Consider the following 20,559-nt stretch of genomic DNA (forward strand, 5'->3'; position numbering starts at 1 on the left):
TAACTAAAAAATACTTTAAATTTTTAGTAAAAACAGAAACAAACAACAAATACACTGACACACACACACGTACTACAAATGGGGCAGTGTATCATAAAAATTATGACATTCATTTGGTAGAACTTGTTTGAGCTCTTGGAGGTGCTGGTACTTCGAGGCAGTTATGGGAATCATATTTTCATTTAAGGTCGAATAAGACACGTCGGGGTTATATCTTTTTGGTCTTTGTGGCAAGGCAAACCAATCCTGGTCGAAATGTAGTTTTACTTGAATAGTGTCTTCTTGGTTGTAAAGAATAGCTCTTAAGTCTGTTACAGTAGGGTCACCAGCTTTGCGTCCTGGCCTTATAGTTTTGTAAAGCCAAGTAGATGTATCGGCATAATTTTTCACAAAACTATGGTCAATCTGAATTACTTCGTAAGGATTTGATGCTCTTGCTTCTTTAGTTACCGAAACATAATCACATGGCAAATGAATAACACGATTTGAGAGCTTCCGTTCAATCGCACTGTGAACCGAATCACACTCCATTTGAGTGTGACCACGTTCGAGGAACTTTTGGGTGATGGTGATTTTGTGCTTTATACTTAAGTTCAAAAGCGCATTTGCCATTATAACGTTCCGATTTTGGTAAGTACAACCATCGGAATAAATAATTATTGGCAATTTCTTCGGTAGACAATGGCGCTCTAAGTAGTCTATCACAAATGACGCGAATGTACTCGCAGTAAGGTCTGCTGCCGTTTCTGTGAACCAGTAACATGTGCAATGGCGTGAAATCAAATCAAAGAGTGTAAAATTATGGCATGTCAATTTCGTTTTAAAGTATAAAGCGCTAGCCGTGGAGTAAGGGCAAACTTTAACCGATTCTAGGTCCATCGTTAATAAAATGCAATGTCCCATTGCTGCATCCTCTTTATCCTTTGCCTTTTCTTCCCTGGCTCTATTTTTTTTTATAAGATGCTCTTGATAAATATGCTCATCAATATTACCTTCATTATGGCCAAGACAAATATCACACATATCTTTTTTCAAAGTATATATTGATAAATTATTTTGTTTAAAACTTCTATCAAATGTGTATCTAGATACAGCAGGTATATTTATGTCATTGCAATGTTGTTTGTAGGCGTTAAATACATCAGATATAGTACGATATACAGGCTCCAAGTATAGTTTTCTAGTATCCTTACGAGCATAATGTGATGGCATTTTTGGGATACTTTTAAAATAGTCATTTAAGGCTACCATCTTTGCATTTTGTCTATTTACCTGGCTATTCTCCTGATTTGCTGTGTCCTCATTGAAACTAGCGTCTTTTACCCACAGCTGAACAGTGGTAGGCTTCAGTGACAGAGTATTCAAGAACATTTGCTTACAAACTTGAATTTTACCTTCATTCCCTGGTTTAGGCAAAAAATAACTTAATGTGCCCTCTCGACGAGAAGGTTCTTCACCTTTCGTTTTCTGAGTAGTCCTAGTACGGTTTACAAGTCCTCTGACATACATTTTTCTTTCGCCCCAATTAAGATGTTTCCAGAAGTAACTATGAATGGATTTGCGTGTGTCTTCTTCAAAATTATTACAACCTCTGAATTTGCTTCTTCTGCAAAAGTCCGAAGTGCATGCATCACCCATTTGCTTAGCTGGTCGTATCTGGTCTTGCCGCATTTTCTCGTTTCGAGGCTTTGAATACCCTAAATATTCTTCGCCGCGCATTCTTTTTCTTTGTGCTGCAAGTTTTTTCCATTCATCTTTTTTCGCTATATTACGACGTTTTCGGCCTTCATTAACTTTTCCGTAATCATCTTCACTTGTTTCACAGTCTGTTGTACTTTCATTTATATTTTGCACCTGTGGTTCTTCATTAACTTGTGGGTAATCATTAAAATAAAAGTCAAATGCAATTGAAGGGCTTACACAGGAATAGTCTAATATTATAGCTTCCGGAGGCGCAGACAGTGGTCTTTTGGTAGACTGTTTCTGGTCATCTTGAGTTAAATCACTTAATGATAAAGATTTCGGATTTTTTAAACAGATTCTGAAAATATTTTGTTTTTCCAGAAGAATACGCTCATGCTTATCTATAACAATTTGTTTCATAGGTGGATCAAAGTTTTTATTATGTGTTAGTGCAGAGGATTCAGGTTTTATGTTTTTTGTTGTATTATCTGTAAAATAAACAGGTTCATCAGTTTAAAGTATATCAATTCATTAAATGAAATCTCCTACGAACATACATACTTGCATACGAACGTTGCAAATAAAATAAAAGCTTGTGTGATAATAAAAAGTAACTCACCGTCACGTCCAACATTATTAGGTTCATGTTCAGCCTTCAGTAGACTCAAGATCATGTTTGATCTAAATCCCTTAAACCGATTAGCCATTTTACTGGAATAAAAATGATATAATCACAATTACAAATATGATTCTTCGAAATAAATTCTGGAAATAATATCTATCTCAACATTAGTTGTTTGTTTATCAACAATTGCACTTAAAACATAGATACATATTGAATAATTTTCGGCTAAATATGTAATCAAACACAAAACTTTCTTCTCAAACAAAAATTGTATCAATAGAATCATTTAAAATTGGTTTTTACTAATATTATAGTTGCAAAATTACTTACCTACTAAACTTGTCGAAACTCTAGCGAACAACTGAAACTACTCCTTTGCTACTTTTGAATACAATAAACTGTCTCTTTCTAATCTATCACTGTCGCATCCTCGAACCGCACGCACTGCCGGGCCCTGCCACTTGCCAATTTGTCAGTCTCACGCTAGATGCGGCGAGGTACAGCCGCAATGGAAAAGAGATAAACAGTATTGGCAGAATAATACACGTGCTCTTAACTTAGATGGAATTTCTATAGCGAATAACTACAACAATTTTGTGAATTTTGAGATATGTGCCTGAGTAGGCCAAGCCAAATTAAACTTTAAATCTACCTACATTAAAAAGTGAAAAACGTAAAAAAATGAGATAGACACTATTGGTTCTTAACCGTCGATAAGCTACTAATATTATCCGTAATGTTAACCTCAGTAAGTATAATAACATCAATGCGCTTTTGTGCGGATGATATACACTGTTGTAATGTAACAAAGTTTTTAATGACGGATCTTATATTAATGTGGATACACAATAGATTTATAGGCATATTGGGGATGTTGTTTAAAAAATCGTTTATATTTATACAATCGAAGACTTCATAGACATTATCTTGTAAACTATCCATATTATATACAATTTTATGATCTGTTGCAAGCGTTAACTACCTATTTAAATACAAAACAAAGTTTAGGATTTACTTTTTGCTATAGCGTATACACGCTATAGCAAAAACGGCTCGGCGGACATACGTCCGCCGAGCTTCTAATAATATAAATTTTTGAACTATCATCTTTACGAGCTTTAACGAATCCTTTCTTAAACCATACATACTTGAAATTTAGATTGATTTTTAGTTCTTGCTTAGTTTCCCATAGCAAATTTTTATTCATTTTTGTCATGGCTTCTCTAATAAAAACGGTGTTGTTGTTATTTAGATGGGATGGGCAGACATCTGATACCTTAGTATTGTAGGATCTGGCAGCCGTTAGCCAATCTTCTTGTGCTTTTTCGTTTCTTAATTCCACCATTATATTAGCTGGTTGGTTTTTGCTTTGTAGTCGGCGTGAACTCCTGATACTTTCGACCGGCTGGTTAAGTTTTAGTGCCACCTTTTCTACTAACTTGTTGACAACCTCTGTAGCTTCATGCGGAATGTTTGCGATTTCCACGTATTTTGAGAGTTTTGCTTGTTCAATTTCTTGTAGGCGTTGCTCTAATGCACCGACACGAGTTTCTAGATTATTATTTCGGTTTGTTAGTTCGATGTTCTTCCGCTCTAGTGTTTTAATAGTTTGTTTGAATGTATCCATGCTTTCTACGACTTCATCTAATTTAGCGCTATGAAATTGTAATGCTTCATTTAGTTCGCGCATTTCACTTTTTATTGCTTTTTCGACTTCCCTCGTTATGTTACTCAGCAACTTTTTCGCGTTTATCTGTACATGGGTGTCGTCTTCATCGTCGTCTTCGGGAATAATAATAGATGAGTTACGTCTGGGTGACTCGCGCTGACATTCCAAGCAGGTCCATTCTAAACTAGGGGCAGCCTTAAGCGCGGCAATCTGCTTATTAGTTAGACCACTGCATCGGGTGTTAAGATGAACAATTCTTTCACACTTGTTACACTCGCAACCAGGAATTGATTTGGTAACCGTTTTTTTTACAAATATCACACTTAGACATTGCGTTAGCGGGTAGATAGAAATATTTATAGTTGTATAAGGACGTGTATTATGCACGATCGTCTGTCAACGACTGAATATGCAAACATGCAAATGCATATAATCCGATGTCTATTTATTATATTATATCTCATATTTCACTTATGTCATTGAACCATTTATTGTCCAAAGTGGTATTCATCCAGACATTTTAAAACATTGAATTAATCATTACTTAAAAAAAATCCACTTACCCTAGATTCTGCAACTTTCTCAGCACTTTTGCCACTAGGTGTATTAGTTTTCGTACCACCCTGCACACCAAGTGAATCCTGTGCATGTTTTAATATGCAACTATCACTGCAATATATGCTACTTGCTCTCGCTGGTTTCTTGCAAACAATACAATTTGATTTCCCTCCTTCCTTTGCTGGTGTAGCTTGTGGTGTAGTCTCTACTTGCTTTTGTATAGGTGTTGCCTATAAGGATGACCATTCACAATAGGTTTAGCACTTAAAAATAAACATTTCTATTTTTCTACTTTATGCTTTAAATTATGATGAATTTGCAAAACAATGAATTTGCAAAGATTAAGTACAAGTGCAGGTGTCAGAAAATTAACAATAACGAAAAAATCTGTAAAAAATATAGTGTCAGTGGGGTTTAGTATTATTTTCTCATTTTATGCATATTTTTTTTCAAATATCTCAGGACAATTTTCACACACGGCACAATCTGATCCCAAACGTAGCTTTCGCTTGTGTTATGGAAACCAGATGGCTGATAATTATACATATATAATTTTAAATAAATACTTATATAGATTATATTAATAATATGTACTTAATTGTGAGTTATTAAGGAATAATAGACAACAGTATGTGTATTCTTACCTTTGCAGGTGTTTTAGGAGGAGGTTTAGATTTCTTAATACAGTTTGGACACCGCCACTCAATGCCTTGTTCCTCCATTTGCTGGCCCATAGCCTTGGTGATGTTCACACACTTGCCATGGAACCAGTCCTCGCAGCCATCGCAACAGATCATGAAGCGGTTGTTATGTGGTTGCTTGCATATACACCATAATCTGCAAATATAGTAATTGATTTTTTTATGAAACAATATTTATATTTGTATTTATTCCTATTGCAACTTATAAAATATTACAAAAATAACATTTACCTATTAGGATCATCTTCAGAATTCCAACTTTCTTGAGATTCTGCTGATTTTTCAATGACTGGTGTTTGTATTATTGGCTCAACCTTCTTATTAACCAACTTTTTATTTGAATATTGCTTAGACACATGTTGAACCACTGGTTCTGGGGTAGTTATCTCTTGTGGTATGGGGGAAGCGGTTGCAATTTCAGGAGCTGCAGGTTCAACTAGAGTTTTTCTTTTTGATGACCTTGTAGCCGGAGCTTCAATTGGTGGTAATGTAATAACTCTGCCATCTCGTCTTACTATTTCTATGGGATCTTTCCGTGGCAACACAGCTTTTGCTATTTTCACTGGGGTTTGTGAATACAAACTATGAGTTGGTTGTGTTTGTGCCTGTATTGGCATTTGTTGTTGCACTTGTGGCGGAGTTTGTATTGCATGCTGTGGTGTTGCTATTTGTGGTTGCTGTGTCTGAGTAAATGTATTAGCTTGTTCATTTGGAACAAGTTTAGCTGGAATTGTGTCTACTTTACCAAGAACTTGTTTATCTAAAACTTCCTGTAAATTCTCAGAACTTTCAACAAGCTGTGCAACATGCATCAGCAAATCTTCTGTTAAACCATCTTCCTCTGGTTGCAATCCCGCCAACAAATCTAGAGTAGGTGAAAGTGGGCCAGTCAGATTTGGACTATTAATAACATTTGCAGCAGTTATGTTCGAATGAACTTTCGATGAATGGGGTGCTGTGTCTTGCAGTATTTGCGCTAAACTTGCATCATCTAACTGTGGTATTGGTTCATAAGCTTTAACTTTTTCAGGAATGTTAGGTTTTGTTGACTTAACAAAGGTCTTTATAGATGTCTGAATCTTATTATGTTCATTTTCAAGTGATTTTGCAACTTCAATGGTCTTGTCACTATTTAAATCGAGAGATTTTGGTGTCTCAGGCTTTTTAGGGACTGGAATGGGTTCTTTTTCAACTTTGCTTGGTGGCTTAGTTTCAGTTGAGACTCTTCTAATGACATCTGGTGTAGAAAACAATGATGTCATATCAGATAAAAGTGCCGTTACATGAGCCGGTGTCTTCTTCTCTTTCTTGATTATTTTTGGAACTAATTTTGGTGTTACTTTAGTCAGATCATTAGTTGGCTGTGCTAGGGGTACCAATGTAGGCATGGAAATTATAGTTTCCTTTGGTGCTACTACTTCAGTCTCTGGTTGTTTCTTAATAATTATATTTTTACTTAGCACCTTCTCCTTAATTTCTCTTCTTAATATATTTTTACCGGCTTTTAATCTTGATGCTGTTTTTGGATCAGCTTTTGTAGCTTTAGCCAATTGGACACTCTTTAAAATTCTTGGCTTAGTCTTTAGCCGACGTAATTTTGGAGGAGCTGATCTATCCTTTGTATCTTTATAGTCAGAATCAGAATCTCTGTCAGCAGCACTGTCACCCGAAGAGCTTACTGAAGATGACTCAGTGTTATCTTCTAATTTTGACTTCAAGGAGGCTTTTTCAACTTGACTTACAGCTTTCGATTTTGATAATACTGGTAATGGTTTATTGAGACTTTCATTAGCTTTAATAGGCTCTAATGGATTGATTATGAGCTTTTTACCCTTGGCAATAATTTTTTGATCCAATATAGTAATTTTCTTAGGTGTTGTCACTGGTTTTGGGGGTGGGTGATGTGTAATTTCAATAATAGGATCATCATATGTTGTGAATGATTCACTTCGCTGCGGTAATGTTTGACTGGGAGAAGTCAAAGGAGTATAACAGTGATCATTTTGAAAGCCAACTAGGCTGTTTTCTCTTGTTTCTATCCTTAATGATTGCAACATCTCTGCACCACTATCTGAAATAACATAAATATTATATACAATAAAATAAAGTACTGTAACACAAAATCATAAAACTGCAGTGCAGCCCTGTAGTATGATTTACAGACACGGTTTCTAATAACAATACTCACCATATTTTATTATACTATCTGGTTCGTCATAGTAGCTGTCTACAGATAATGTGACATGGGGAACTTTATCATCTTCGTTTTCAGAATCTGTGGCATCATCAGGCCTACCCTCATGTCCAACTCGTACAACACTAATCCCTGCAGCTTGGGATCCATCGCTTCCTGGAATTTATGGAATAAACATTAGTACATAAATCGAGAATCTCGTTTATAATCTTTGATAAATAATAAAATTCGATTCATTAAGGATTTTTTGAAGAATAACATCAACGCTAACTTCATAGCTAGTAAATAAGCTACATTCCCGCCAAAAATTTTTTATACGTATTATTCACTTTAAATGACAAAATATTAAAAATTATAGCTCAATAAAGATTATTAACATTCATTGGTTTAATTTAAGTGTTAATAAACGTAAAAATTAAAAACAAAAATGTGATTATAAGTATATGTGTTGTATGTCTAATATTCCTAATACAAACTTTTAAGCCAACTTTGTATTACAAGAGCGTTTACTAAACTGATAGAAGATCATCGAGAAATGGTTAATTAAATGATAAATCAACTCTTTTACCCATTAAAGTTCCAAGTAATTTTTGGTCCACGGAAAGAGATCCATCTTTGTTTACAATAACAACAACGGAGCTGTCAGTTTTTGTTGAGGGTCCATTTAGGTCCGTATAATTTGTTATTACGGTGTTCGACATTTTAGTTCACTATTAATGTAACTATCTCTATGCAAGTTCTCTATTTTTAGCCCACTTTTGCTTCACATGCATCGCGTCTATCTATAAAAACATTCGCCGCCATTTTGCACAATCCCAAGCAAGCATAAGATGGGATTTATTTTTATTCCACTGCACACACAATGTATTTTTTATTATATTCGTACACTAATACACAAATAAATCACGAATTTATATTATAAATTTGTACTCAATCAATATTAAAATTAACAGAACCTCCAAATCGAAAAAAACTGAAAACACGCACTTTTGATAGCATTACACGAGATACCAACATTATGAAAACATAGATTATAATTTTGAACACAGAGTATCTATAACATAAAACCGATTGTAAACGCTGTTTTCAAAATATATAATTTGATCTTTAGTTATTTTACTTTGGATTGAATAGGTAAATTTACTTAGATTTGTTAAAATAAAATGGTACTTAGTATAGTTTGGGTTCGTGAGTTATAGGTTTTATATAATGATACACTTTGAATTTATATTTTTGGTTTTTATGGCATTCAAATGCTTTATAAATATAAATTTATAAAGAATAGAAAAAATTCGATCACGAGGCGGGACTCGAACCCGCATCCTTCGCGCCATTCCGGGGCGGATGCCTAACCAACTCAGCCACTCGCCTGAGCAATCGAATTTATCCTATTCTTTCAGTTTTTATGTGTCTTAAGGGACACACCGCGCGCCATCTATTGAGATGATTTAACAACCATCTCAACCAATATGAAGCACTTTTCAGTGAATACAATATTGTAACGATGGATATTGGTTGAGATGGTTGTTAAATCATCTCAATAGATGGCGCGCGAAAGCTGAAGAGTTTGTTTGTTTGTTTGTTTGAACGCGCTAATCTCGGGAACTACTGGTCCGATTTGAAAAATTCTTTCGGTGTTAGATAGCCCATTTATCGAGGAAGGTTATAGGCTGTATATCATCACGCTACGACCAACAGGAGTGGAGCCACGGGGGTGAAACCGCGCGGAGCAGCTAGTAATAAATAAAAGTACCAAGCAATGCTATAAAAACTATATTTCCAATACTATAACCTAAGTTGCCATATGATGAATTTTTTAATTTGCCGCCCAAGTTTCCGCCCAAGAAGCTTATATCTAATACACTGGAGATTGCACTATGACCATTAACTTGTAACAAGAAAATATGACCTTGAATGACGTCAGTGTTGTTTTTTGTCTCTTTCTGTGGAGTGACAACTCTGGTTTGTATATTCAGGATTTTTCGAAATAGAAAAAACTAAAAATCATGGTCTATAAATAATAACGACATAATATATTTTTAACAGTATTTATATTATAATATTACTGGTCATATTTTATAGGTACATACAATTTTAATTGGTATAGAATGATAGTTTTAAATAACTTTTGGCTACAAAGCTTGGATATGAACCGATATAATATAGCATTAACATCCTTTGTAAATAGAGGAAAGTTGTGTTTTGCATCAGATGCTGTTTACCAAATTGTAAGCTACTCAGATCTTCTTTTTAAACGCGTTGCTTCGACGGGTCAATTTCAAGTCAAAATCATCAAAGAAAAACTGATGATAGCAGCCTTGCACAAATTTCAGCTAACTTTACAAAGTTTATTTTTCAAAAGGTATTTTTTTCTGGGTCGTAATCCTCAGTAATTTTACCCTTGATGGGCACATATATTTCTTTTTATTTCACTTTTTGGAAAGCTTAAATACGTAAAACAAAGAAATATGAGGTAAGTTAATGTAAAAACGAATAATCTTATGAGTGTCTACATGTGAGTGCAATACCGATGTCATGTGTTGTTTCATTACTAGTAACAATCTTTAAAATTGTGTTCTAAATTTTCATCATAAAATTGTTATTAGAATATATTACTCTCTTCGCTACCCATAAAAAATCGTCATCATGGTTACTTTACTTGTTAAATTTGTTTATTGAAAATTTGTTGAAAAATGATAAAGTAGGTATTAGGAAAATAACAAATTTAACATGACTGCTTACTAAAATGATGCAAAATTTTACAATTTTTGCTATTGAAATGATTCTAAACAGGCAAATGCAGGAGTATTGACGAATATTGTAAATAACGTAAATATACACTTGCCTGTGAAATTCTATGCCAGAATTTGGTGTCCCTGCAATTTTGCACAATACAATGCATTCTTTATATTCGGAAAATATTTATTAAATAAGCAACAATATTAACTTAAATATTCGAAGCGACGGAATTTTTTGACACACATGCCATATAGACAAAGTGAGAGTTGCTACAATTTTATTATGGTGACTACCCATAATCAGGGAGTATCGCTTTTTAATAGATAATTGGTTCAGATACTTATTTTATTCAGCATAAATAATAATTGTCTCATCAAACAATGCTTCTGAATGACGTTATTGGCAATTTATCAACAAACTCATGTACAAAAACTAACCTTTTGCACAGAATATTACAGCATACATAGTAGCCTTGGGAAAACTTCGTATTAACAGTGGCAATACCAAGTTAGGTGTGAAAGTGATAAAAAACAACAACTGGGCAATATTTCCTTGTTACACGTTAATGTTGAAGCTTATATCTAATACACTGGAGATTTCGGTCTTTCCTCTATTTACAAAGGATGTTAATGCTATATTATATCGGTTCATATCCAAGCTTTGTAGAGTCTGGCCAGCCAAAGCTGAACCCAGTGTTTTTTTGTGTCCACACTATGGAATGTCATCATGGCGTTTCTGCGTAGTTAGTTGTCAGTTTTGTTGAAAACGGTTCAAATCCTTTACTTTAATAATTTTTAAATCCTGCTGTGTTGTGTACATAATGAACCTATATACTATGATCACCTTTATGAATATCAAAAGTATCAAAATGTTTTTTTCCTACTAAAGCCGATGTTACCAGGTCCATATTTTTTAAATTTGCCACCCTTTACTGGGTTCAGCTTTGGCTGGCCAGACTCTAGCCAAAAGTTATTTAAAACTATCATTCTATACCAATTAAAATTGTATGTACCTATAAAGTATGACCAGTAATTTTATAATATAAATACTGTTCAAAATATATGTCGTTATTATTTATAGACCATGATTTTTAGTTTTTTCTATTTTGAAAAATCCTGAATTTACAAACCAGCGTGGTCACTCCACAGAAAGAGACAAAAAACATAACTGACGTCATATTTTTTGGTTTTTATGGCATTCAAATGCTTTATAAATATAAATTTATAAAGGATAGAAAAAATTCGATCACGAGGCGGGACTTGAACCCGCATCCTTCGCGCCATTCCGGGGCGGATGCCTAACCAACTCAGCCACTCGTGACCCGCCTGAGCAATCGAATTTATTCTATTCTTTCAGTTTTATGTGTCTTAAGGGACACACCGCGCGCCATCTATTGAGATGATTTAACAACCATTTCAACCAATATGAAGCACTTTTCAGTGAATACAATATTGTAACGATGGAACACGACCTTTTCTTGAATTTATATTTTTTGGTTTTTATGGCATTCAAATGCTTTATAAATATAAATTTATAAAGGATAGAAAAAATTCGATCACGAGGCGGGACTTGAACCCGCATCCTTCGCGCCATTCCGGGGCGGATGCCTAACCAACTCAGCCATCGTTACAATATTGTATTCACTGAAAAGTGCTTCATATTGGTTGAAATGGTTGTTAAATCATCTCAATAGATGGCGCGCGGTGTGTCCCTTAAGACACATAAAACTGAAAGAATAGAATAAATTCGATTGCTCAGGCGGGTCACGAGTGGCTGAGTTGGTTAGGCATCCGCCCCGGAATGGCGCGAAGGATGCGGGTTCAAGTCCCGCCTCGTGATCGAATTTTTTCTATCCTTTATAAATTTATATTTATAAAGCATTTGAATGCCATAAAAACCAAAAAATATAAATTCAAGAAAAGGTCGTGTTCCATCGTTACAATATTGTATTCACTGAAAAGTGCTTCATATTGGTTGAAATGGTTGTTAAATCATCTCAATAGATGGCGCGCGGTGTGTCCCTTAAGACACATAAAACTGAAAGAATAGAATAAATTCGATTGCTCAGGCGGGTCACGAGTGGCTGAGTTGGTTAGGCATCCGCCCCGGAATGGCGCGAAGGATGCGGGTTCAAGTCCCGCCTCGTGATCGAATTTTTTCTATCCTTTATAAATTTATATTTATAAAGCATTTGAATGCCATAAAAACCAAAAAATATAAATTCAAGAAAAGGTCGTGTTCCATCGTTACAATATTGTATTCACTGAAAAGTGCTTCATATTGGTTGAAATGGTTGTTAAATCATCTCAATAGATGGCGCGCGGTGTGTCCCTTAAGACACATAAAACTGAAAGAATAGAATAAATTCGATTGCTCAGGCGGGTCACGAGTGGCTGAGTTGGTTAGGCATCCGCCCCGGAATGGCGCGAAGGATGCGGGTTCAAGTCCCGCCTCGTGATCGAATTTTTTCTATCCTTTATAAATTTATATTTATAAAGCATTTGAATGCCATAAAAACCAAAAAATATAAATTCAAGAAAAGGTCGTGTTCCATCGTTACAATATTGTATTCACTGAAAAGTGCTTCATATTGGTTGAAATGGTTGTTAAATCATCTCAATAGATGGCGCGCGGTGTGTCCCTTAAGACACATAAAACTGAAAGAATAGAAAAAATTCGATTGCTCAGGCGGGTCACGAGTGGCTGAGTTGGTTAGGCATCCGCCCCGGAATGGCGCGAAGGATGCGGGTTCAAGTCCCGCCTCGTGATCGAATTTTTTCTATCCTTTATAAATTTATATAACTGACGTCATTCAAGGTCATATTTTCTTGTTACAAGTTAATGGTCATAGTGCAATCTCCAGTGTATTAGATATAAGTTTCTTGGTTCATACCGAAATCTCCAGTGTATTAGATATAAGCTTCTTGTTTCCGCCTTTTCCCAGACTCTACAGTATGCAAAATAACTTGCTCTGTGGCAATCGACGTCAACATATAAATGACGCTTGTCAATGAACTAATACGACGATCTTGTGAGCTGTCGTCTGTCAAGTCTTCTGCTTCTGTCTTGAACAATTGCTTGAACACGAGAGATTTTTGGTTATTTTGTGAAAGGATAAAGTAAATAACGTAAATCATGAGTTATTCTAAATTCGATCTAACGTTTAAAATAGGTCAATACCTAGATCGACATCTCGTGTTCCCTTTATTAGAATTCTTGGCAGCAAAAGAGGTAACATTATGTTTCATGCATGTTCCCGTATTTCGATGCATAACCGGGTATAAAGTCTTTATAAAATCTTTGTATTTTGTTTTCAGACGTATGATCAATCAGAATTACTGCAGGCAAAACTGGAAATCTTAAGTAAAACTAACATGATAGATTACGTGATAGACATAAGAAGGTTGTTGTACCCTGATGAAGATACCCCAGAAGTAAGTTTCTATGATTGTAAATATTTTATATGATCACATTATTAATATTAATCAAGAGTACCTAAAAGATGCCACATACAATGTCATTTCAAATATAATTTGTATGTTGATAGTATTTCTTCCAGTAATGTTTCTTAACACTATGATAAATTTGTTGTCATTAGATACATGATGTTAATTTATATCTTTACTTCTTCTCATTTCAGAATACAGTTTTGTTATTTCAATGTGACTGTTTGTTTCCATTATTTTTATTTATTAACATTAAAGGTAGCAATATTAACATGATTTAAATGTAAATTTATGTTGAAACAGGAAATCAAATCCCGCAGAGGTGTTGTACTATCACAGTTGCAAGAGCTTCAAGATGCAGTTGAACCAGTACTGAGATTAATGCAACGTGATGATGTCATGAAGACAATGGAAACCATGAGGGATCCTAAAACACTCATCAATTACTTGACAACAAATAAGGAATTTGAGGTAATCAAAATTAGTTCTTAACATTTTTATGTTTCTTGTTTATTTGATTATAATTAATGACCATAGACAAGAAACATAGGATTCATTACATTAAATGAAATTTTTTTAATTTTTTTTCCAGTTCAAAATTGATATGATAGACAGCATGTATCGGCTGGCAAAATACCGATATGAGTGTGGTAACTATGTGGAGTCTGCTTCGTACCTCTACTTTTGCCAATTGGTCATGTCACCTACTGATAAGGTAAAAAATATCATGTATTCTATAATAAATATTTGTAAATCTTAGCCATAGGTGCGATAAAAACCACATACAGCGTGCAGTCTCGCGATGCATTGGTGATGACATACGATGATCCCAGCGGCCATTAAGTTAGTATCATACTATACTTTTCGTCTAGAATGTGTGCGGCAAACGATAGAGTTTCCTTTGAGCAGAAAAGACGAAAGTCGGTGGCTCGGTCAATGCAGCTTCGCGCGGCAAATGCCACGCAGGTTGTTATTGGGCTCTACTTGTTTTTAATGATACAAAACACCAATCTTTATTTTGTATATTGTAAATAAATCAGTATTATTGTCACATCACTTCACTGCTTAATTATATCTTGAATCATAAGTTTCAGTGTATTCAATTGAATTCCTAAAACAATGAAGATTTTTATTATAGTTTCAATTTAAAAACATACAATAGGCTATTCAATGTATCAGAAATACATACAAGCTGTTGTAAAGCATAAGCTGATTGAAAGATGGGTGGCATTGATTTCGATGTGCTTGAAGATGCGATACTCCTGGAAAACATTGTGCGCAAGTCTCACATTGATACACCATATTTGGTGTCGAGTTAGTCTCCGCTTCATTACATACCTTTAAGATAAAATGGCCCACTTTATACCTGAAAAAAAGTTATTGGTATAAGCTTTTCAATCGTAATATAAATCTAGTTAATAACAAATCCCCTTACCTGTGATTATATAAATGATCATAGTTTCTAAATTTGCGATCGCATGCATTGCATAGTAGCATTTTTGGTAAAGAAAACTTATAGCACATGAGTAGCCAAGGACATAAAATCCAATGTTTTTCAGCCGTCTTATAGGAATCAAAAGATAGGTTGCATGCATTACAATTGTAATTTTTATCGGTGGTATGGGTTCTGCTGTGCTTAAGCAGTCTTGGTATACTTGTGTAGACTTTCTCACAAAACTCACATTGCAGGAGTAAAGATGTCTTTATTTCTCTAACGCAATCTGTATTATCAGGCTTGCAACAATAGGTTGAATGCTTTAACGCTAATTCCCGATGAGGCCAAACTTGGAAGCATTCTATACAAGTAAAAATTATCTGCCAACGTGGTTGCTTGTCGATACCCGCATGTCTCATAGAATAATGTCGTCTGAGACCTGTTTCATAAACGAAACATTTTCCACATACATTGCAGGGATACGATCGCATTGGCCTTGGGCAATTTATATCGAATATCTCTTTCTTTTTTGTGTATATCAACGTTCTATTCAACTTATGAATATTATCCAATAATCGAGCATTGTTTTCTTTTACTTTTTCAAGACTGTGTTCTAGTAAATTGACATCTGGTTCATTGTCTTGAATTCTTTTATTGGATACACTTTCACTACTGGAAGTTAATTTTAGTGGACTTTTCTCTGTTTCATTTTTTTTAATATGCAATTGTGATAAATTGCTGATATTTAAACTGTTTATTTCTTTTGCACATTTTTCGATGTTTAGGTTGGTATCATCGTCATCTGAAACGATTCGCACAATCAATCGAGACTTTTCTATATCTTTCTTTTTTACCTCTATTTTACCTTCTAGCCATTCACCAAATGTACATTCTTCGTCTTCATTTTGCCCAATAGTAATTGATAATGACTTTGAATTAATACCGTTCTCTAATTTGTGTATAATTAATTTTATCGACATATTGCTCCGGCAGCAGCAGATTAATTGTCACGTCCAATATTTTTTTACGAAAGACTGTCAACTTAAAAAAGTAATGAAAGCAAAAAAGTAACAAAAAGGTTTTTCATAAATAAAATTGAATAAGATATGAAAATAATTGATGGAAATTTAAGTTATGATATATTATTTAATGCCAACATCTGTAGTTACCTGTTTTTGTGTCATGATTGAAATTTGAAAATGAAAGGCAAAAGATATTTTAACTCCACCCAGGACAAAATAAAGAAACTATGGCCAGTATTACAAGGTTGAAATGAAGTTTTGGCTAATTTATATATTACTTATTTTAAGAATACCCGTATTATGTATTACCTTTATTTTAGAACTATCTACCTGTATTGTGGGGCAAGTTTGCTAGCGAAATTCTCGTGCAAAATTGGGATGGAGCTCTCGATGATTTGACGAAACTTCGTGAATTCATCGACAACGGTGGCGCGGGAGCCACCGCTAGCAACATGCAGGCTCTGCAGCAACGCACTTGGCTCGTCCACTGGTCACTGTTTGTGTTTTTCAACCACGTCAAGGGACGTGACCTGATCATTGAGATGTTCTTGTACAGACCATTGTGAGTATTTAAAGTGCGATTTTCGTAATAGTTTCAGGAGAAACGGAAGTTTCAGGATACTAGAGCCATTCAAAAACTAAGCAAGTTGCTTTTTGATAACAATCTTTCGTTCATTGAATCAAAAAATATTTCATATACTTAGAGCATTTTCAAGGTTTTAAACATTACTCCGTGATATATCTCCGTATTACGCATTTATTATTTTTCAAACAGGTATTTGAACGCAATCCAAACCATGTGTCCCCACATTCTCCGTTATTTGGCGACAGCCGTTATTATAAATCGTTCAAGACGGAATGCCCTCAAGGATCTTGTAAAAGTCATCCAACAGGAGGCTTACACTTACAGGTACGTGTGTTAGGGTAGATGCATATGAATTTTACATAATAACATGCATTTCGCATCGATTTTTTCCGCCATCTCTATAGATGTCGCTATTGACACAATTTTTTTCAAACTGCAATTATTATTTTATTAAAATTTCAGGGATCCGATCACCGAGTTCATTGAGCACTTATACGTCAATTTCGATTTCGAAGCGGCGCGCAGAAAGTTGAACCAGTGCCAGGCTGTGCTGTCCACGGACTTCTTCCTTATCGCGTGTCTCGAAGAATTCGTTGAGAACGCTAGGTTGATGATTTTCGAAACCTTCTGCCGTATTCACCAAGTTATCAGTATTGGGTAAGTGAGAAATGGGAATTTTGTTTGCATTTGAAGTAATTAATATAATCGATATATTTTGGACAAATAAACTAGATACATTTTTAAAACTATGTTTCCCGCGATTTCACGCTCGTATGGAATGGAAAAAAGCATTCAGACCTTAGGAACAAATTTTTTAATAATAAGGCAAATTATGTTTGACCTTATAACTTTTGACCTTGTCTTTATATTTTCCTACCAAATTTTATCCAAATCATTGCTATGGTTTACACGTGAAAATGTAATACATAGTTGACATAGACAGGCGACAGGCATAGTTTCGTAAATATTAGTATGAATTTTTTTGTTGCAGTCTTAAAATTGATAAATTCTATAAGTAAATGATTTTTATGGAAATATAATTGACCATTCTTCTTTTACAGAATGTTAGCAGAAAACTTAAGTATGCAACCCGATGAAGCGGAATGCTGGATCGTGAATTTGATCCGTAACGCGCGTCTAGACGCCAAGATCGACTCGAAGCTCGGCCACGTGGTGATGGGTGCACAGCCGCTGTCACCGTACCAACAGTTAGTTGAGAGAATCGACTCCCTGTCCGTAAGGTCAGAAGCATTGACGTCACTGGTGGAAAGGAAACAGAAAGTTCGCAATCAAGACGTAAGTGATAACAATGCATACAAAACATTTACCCTACAATTGATAAGAATTATATATACTTAATCAATTTTGTTTTCCGTAAATAATATGTTTAAATAATAGAACAATTATGTATTCAAACATGTGAAGTAAATGTATTCATAAATATAAATAAATATTTCAGGACAATTTTCACATACAATAGTTTGGAATAAAATTTTGTACCTACTGACTTATTAACTGTAATGGCATGTGTATAATATGTTTTTTTCTCATTGCAGATACGCTGGGGAGCACAAGAATTCTAAGCCAAGTGTAATTTACGGTGTCTCAAATTTGTTCATTTTTGTAAAATGATACAGTTTTATAAAATATACATATTCTTACCACACTTTGCTTTTTATTATGATGAACTTTCCCAATTACTTTCCAGCAACTTTGAATTAGGGCATAATTTTGGAATTAAATAAAAACAAATGCATAGATCATATTAAATTTAATCTTTGATAACTATATTATTCTACAGGCTTAATTGTTATAAATCTAGACAGGATAAAGGCAACCAAAATTGTGGACATGACAAAAAAGACCACAAAAACGTAGAAACTGTCTTCAGAGAAGACATCTGTAAATGCTGGAATTTGGTTGTACAGCTCCTCAACTACATGCAGGTTTCCTTTTCTGGTCATTGTAGATTACTTCTTTTTACCTTTCTTTTTCTCTAATTTTGTTTGGGTTACAACTTGTTCTGGGGGTGCTAAAGATGAGATGTGTTTGTTCAACAGTTGAAGAATTTCCAAACAAGTTAAATTTCCACTTTTTAATGTTACACCTTTTATATTTGCTTTTTCTGAAATAAATTTGAAAAGTCATTATTAATATAGGAAGATTACTCTGAGGAAGTATACTCAAATTTTATTTAAATTGAAAAATTTACAACTGTATTCATTTCATACCAGCTATGGATGGCAAGAGGTTTATGTCGACCGTTGGTTCAGATCTATCACAGATAACTTCAGTTTTTAACACACAGTCTGGGTTTGTCAGTAATATCTTAGGAGAGCTGATGTAATGTAGAAAATTTCTGAAAATAAAAATAAATTTTGCCTTAAAACTTATATTTGCAACTGCAAATGTAATGAATGCTCAATAACAACTAATTTAAAAAGGTTATTTTTTATATGAATCATAGTATTATGAGAATAATGACATTTCATTTTATAGATCATGCATTGGTTTCAAATTGAAGAAATGACTAGATACAAAAAATATAAATGAATTTTGGTGTGTACATCTAACATTGCCAGTGGGATTAGGTACCTATAAACTCTCAATTCACATAATTATTATCTCATTCTGAAAAGACTACATTCATATTACATATTATAAGTTAGCTACAATCTGGTAAAACAAACACATCTAATGCACTAAATTCAACACATTGAAATTAAATAGCTAGTTAAAAATAGACACCATAATGGCAATGTTTATCGTTGTTGCAAGGGTTAGAATATAACCCAATAATATTATTGTTACCTTGTGTGTGTTACGTTTTCACCGAAGGGATCAAATTTAACAGTTATTCTCTTGGCTGCTTTGAGATTTACAGCCCGTAATTGCTTTCCTATCGCTGAAACTACACCCCCCGATCTCCTGAAAGTACCACTGTATGGGATAGACATTTTCAGGACTTTTCTGGTTCCTTCACAAATATCAAAATCGACTGACTTTGATTTCTGTCACATTGTACCATAGATTATGTTAATAACAATCTATGGTTAACATAAAGTTAAACTACAGACTACTATAAAGTACTGATACATTATAAAAAGTTATTGAAGTAAAACTTCTAGGCGCGTTGAGCTTAGGCATTGAGAGGCGTTGAGAATAAAATTTCGAGGCGACGATTTTCGTATCTATAAATCTTTCCAAAGAAGTTTTTCATCTGACACGTGTGCTTGGCACACACGGTCCTTTTTTATTTATTATATCACAGTAATGGAAATTCAAAAATTTTTCTTGCCTAGTTCTTTGTCCGGTAACATAAGTTAATGTATATTAAAAAAATATTCTTTAATAGATTTTGTGGTCATAACGGTTTCTTTATGATCTCCTGAACAACAAACTAGACTGCCCCCAAATAACAGAAAATATATATTTTAACACCCCTCTAACTCGAACACGTAATACTCCTTTATTATTTATACCACGTACAAAAAATCAATATATGAAGAACTCACTCTTTAATCGCCTACCTTCGATATACAATGAAAAATTTTCTACTCTTGACATATTTAACAGTCCTCGCAATCGTTTTAAATCCAATGTAATTAAAATATTATCAAACGTACCTAACACATTTTAATCATTCACACGCACACACATACATACACACAAACACACCCAAACGCACTCACCCACACACACAACTCACCACTCTTTAATAAGTTACTGTTTTAAATATACATATAATTGATAATAATTGTAAAACTCGTAATTGGCGTATTGTATCATAGATGTAAGTAGATTAAGTCAAACTGTAAGCTGTGTAGTTTTCGAATAAATAAATAAATAAATAAATAAATAATAATAATAATTATTCCACAGAATTATTCATAGACCATAG

General features: G+C 34.2%; 5 protein-coding genes across 5 annotated transcripts in view; 1 reads left to right on the forward strand and 4 right to left on the reverse strand.

Annotated features, from left to right (window-relative positions):
- The window catches only part of LOC123706412 (death-inducer obliterator 1), a 34,212-nt gene extending 25,802 nt beyond the window's left edge, over nucleotides 1-8,410 (reverse strand). The window contains exons 1-5 of the mRNA XM_045655683.1: nucleotides 7,999-8,410; nucleotides 7,425-7,586; nucleotides 5,468-7,307; nucleotides 5,180-5,372; nucleotides 4,541-4,765 (exon numbers count right to left, since the gene is read on the reverse strand). Coding sequence (XP_045511639.1) covers nucleotides 4,541-4,765; nucleotides 5,180-5,372; nucleotides 5,468-7,307; nucleotides 7,425-7,586; nucleotides 7,999-8,131 — 2,553 coding nt within the window. The 5' untranslated portion in view covers nucleotides 8,132-8,410. The remainder of the gene's footprint in view (nucleotides 1-4,540; nucleotides 4,766-5,179; nucleotides 5,373-5,467; nucleotides 7,308-7,424; nucleotides 7,587-7,998) is intronic.
- Nucleotides 4-3,001, reverse strand: LOC123706420. Its single transcript, XM_045655695.1, has 3 exons — nucleotides 2,639-3,001; nucleotides 2,303-2,394; nucleotides 4-2,171 (listed from the first exon to the last, which is right to left on the reverse strand). Exons 2-3 carry the CDS (start codon nucleotides 2,388-2,390, stop codon nucleotides 73-75), a joined length of 2,187 nt encoding a protein of 728 aa, XP_045511651.1. The 5' UTR covers nucleotides 2,391-2,394; nucleotides 2,639-3,001; the 3' UTR covers nucleotides 4-72.
- Nucleotides 8,411-13,222: 4,812 nt separating the features above from the next.
- On the forward strand, nucleotides 13,223-18,324 carry LOC123694535 (eukaryotic translation initiation factor 3 subunit E). Its single transcript, XM_045639999.1, has 9 exons — nucleotides 13,223-13,400; nucleotides 13,487-13,603; nucleotides 13,919-14,086; nucleotides 14,208-14,330; nucleotides 16,393-16,634; nucleotides 16,848-16,982; nucleotides 17,121-17,315; nucleotides 17,720-17,954; nucleotides 18,215-18,324. Exons 1-9 carry the CDS (start codon nucleotides 13,305-13,307, stop codon nucleotides 18,239-18,241), a joined length of 1,338 nt encoding a protein of 445 aa, XP_045495955.1. The 5' UTR covers nucleotides 13,223-13,304; the 3' UTR covers nucleotides 18,242-18,324.
- A 90-nt stretch (nucleotides 18,325-18,414) lies between these two features.
- On the reverse strand, nucleotides 18,415-18,622 carry LOC123691230. Its single transcript, XM_045635533.1, has one exon. It carries the CDS (start codon nucleotides 18,620-18,622, stop codon nucleotides 18,449-18,451), a length of 174 nt encoding a protein of 57 aa, XP_045491489.1. The 3' UTR covers nucleotides 18,415-18,448.
- LOC123691224 lies at nucleotides 18,415-19,660 on the reverse strand. The gene is made up of 3 exons (XM_045635521.1): nucleotides 19,470-19,660; nucleotides 18,890-19,017; nucleotides 18,415-18,783 (listed from the first exon to the last, which is right to left on the reverse strand). Exons 1-3 carry the CDS (start codon nucleotides 19,613-19,615, stop codon nucleotides 18,629-18,631), a joined length of 429 nt encoding a protein of 142 aa, XP_045491477.1. The 5' UTR covers nucleotides 19,616-19,660; the 3' UTR covers nucleotides 18,415-18,628.
- Between the last annotated feature and the right edge of the window lie 899 nt (nucleotides 19,661-20,559).

The sequence above is a fragment of the Colias croceus genome, chromosome 1 (genome assembly GCF_905220415.1).
Source record: "Colias croceus chromosome 1, ilColCroc2.1".
In the NCBI taxonomy this organism is placed as follows: Eukaryota; Metazoa; Arthropoda; class Insecta; order Lepidoptera; family Pieridae; genus Colias; species Colias croceus.

Coding starts and splice junctions, on each gene's coding strand:
- LOC123694535 (XM_045639999.1), top strand. CDS start 13,305: ATGAGTTATTCTAAATTCGATCTAACGTTTAAAATAGGTCAATACCTA. Junction 14,087..14,207: donor CAACAAATAAGGAATTTGAG/GTAATCAAAATT, acceptor TTTTTTTTCCAG/TTCAAAATTGATATGATAGA. Junction 14,331..16,392: donor TCATGTCACCTACTGATAAG/GTAAAAAATATC, acceptor CCTTTATTTTAG/AACTATCTACCTGTATTGTG.
- LOC123691230 (XM_045635533.1), bottom strand. CDS start 18,622: ATGACCAGAAAAGGAAACCTGCATGTAGTTGAGGAGCTGTACAACCAA.
- LOC123706420 (XM_045655695.1), bottom strand. CDS start 2,390: ATGGCTAATCGGTTTAAGGGATTTAGATCAAACATGATCTTGAGTCTA. Junction 2,172..2,302: donor TAATAATGTTGGACGTGACG/GTGAGTTACTTT, acceptor TTTATTTTACAG/ATAATACAACAAAAAACATA.
- LOC123691224 (XM_045635521.1), bottom strand. CDS start 19,615: ATGTCTATCCCATACAGTGGTACTTTCAGGAGATCGGGGGGTGTAGTT. Junction 19,018..19,469: donor GAAAACGTAACACACACAAG/GTAACAATAATA, acceptor TTTTATTTTCAG/AAATTTTCTACATTACATCA. Junction 18,784..18,889: donor CCTCTTGCCATCCATAGCTG/GTATGAAATGAA, acceptor AATTTATTTCAG/AAAAAGCAAATATAAAAGGT.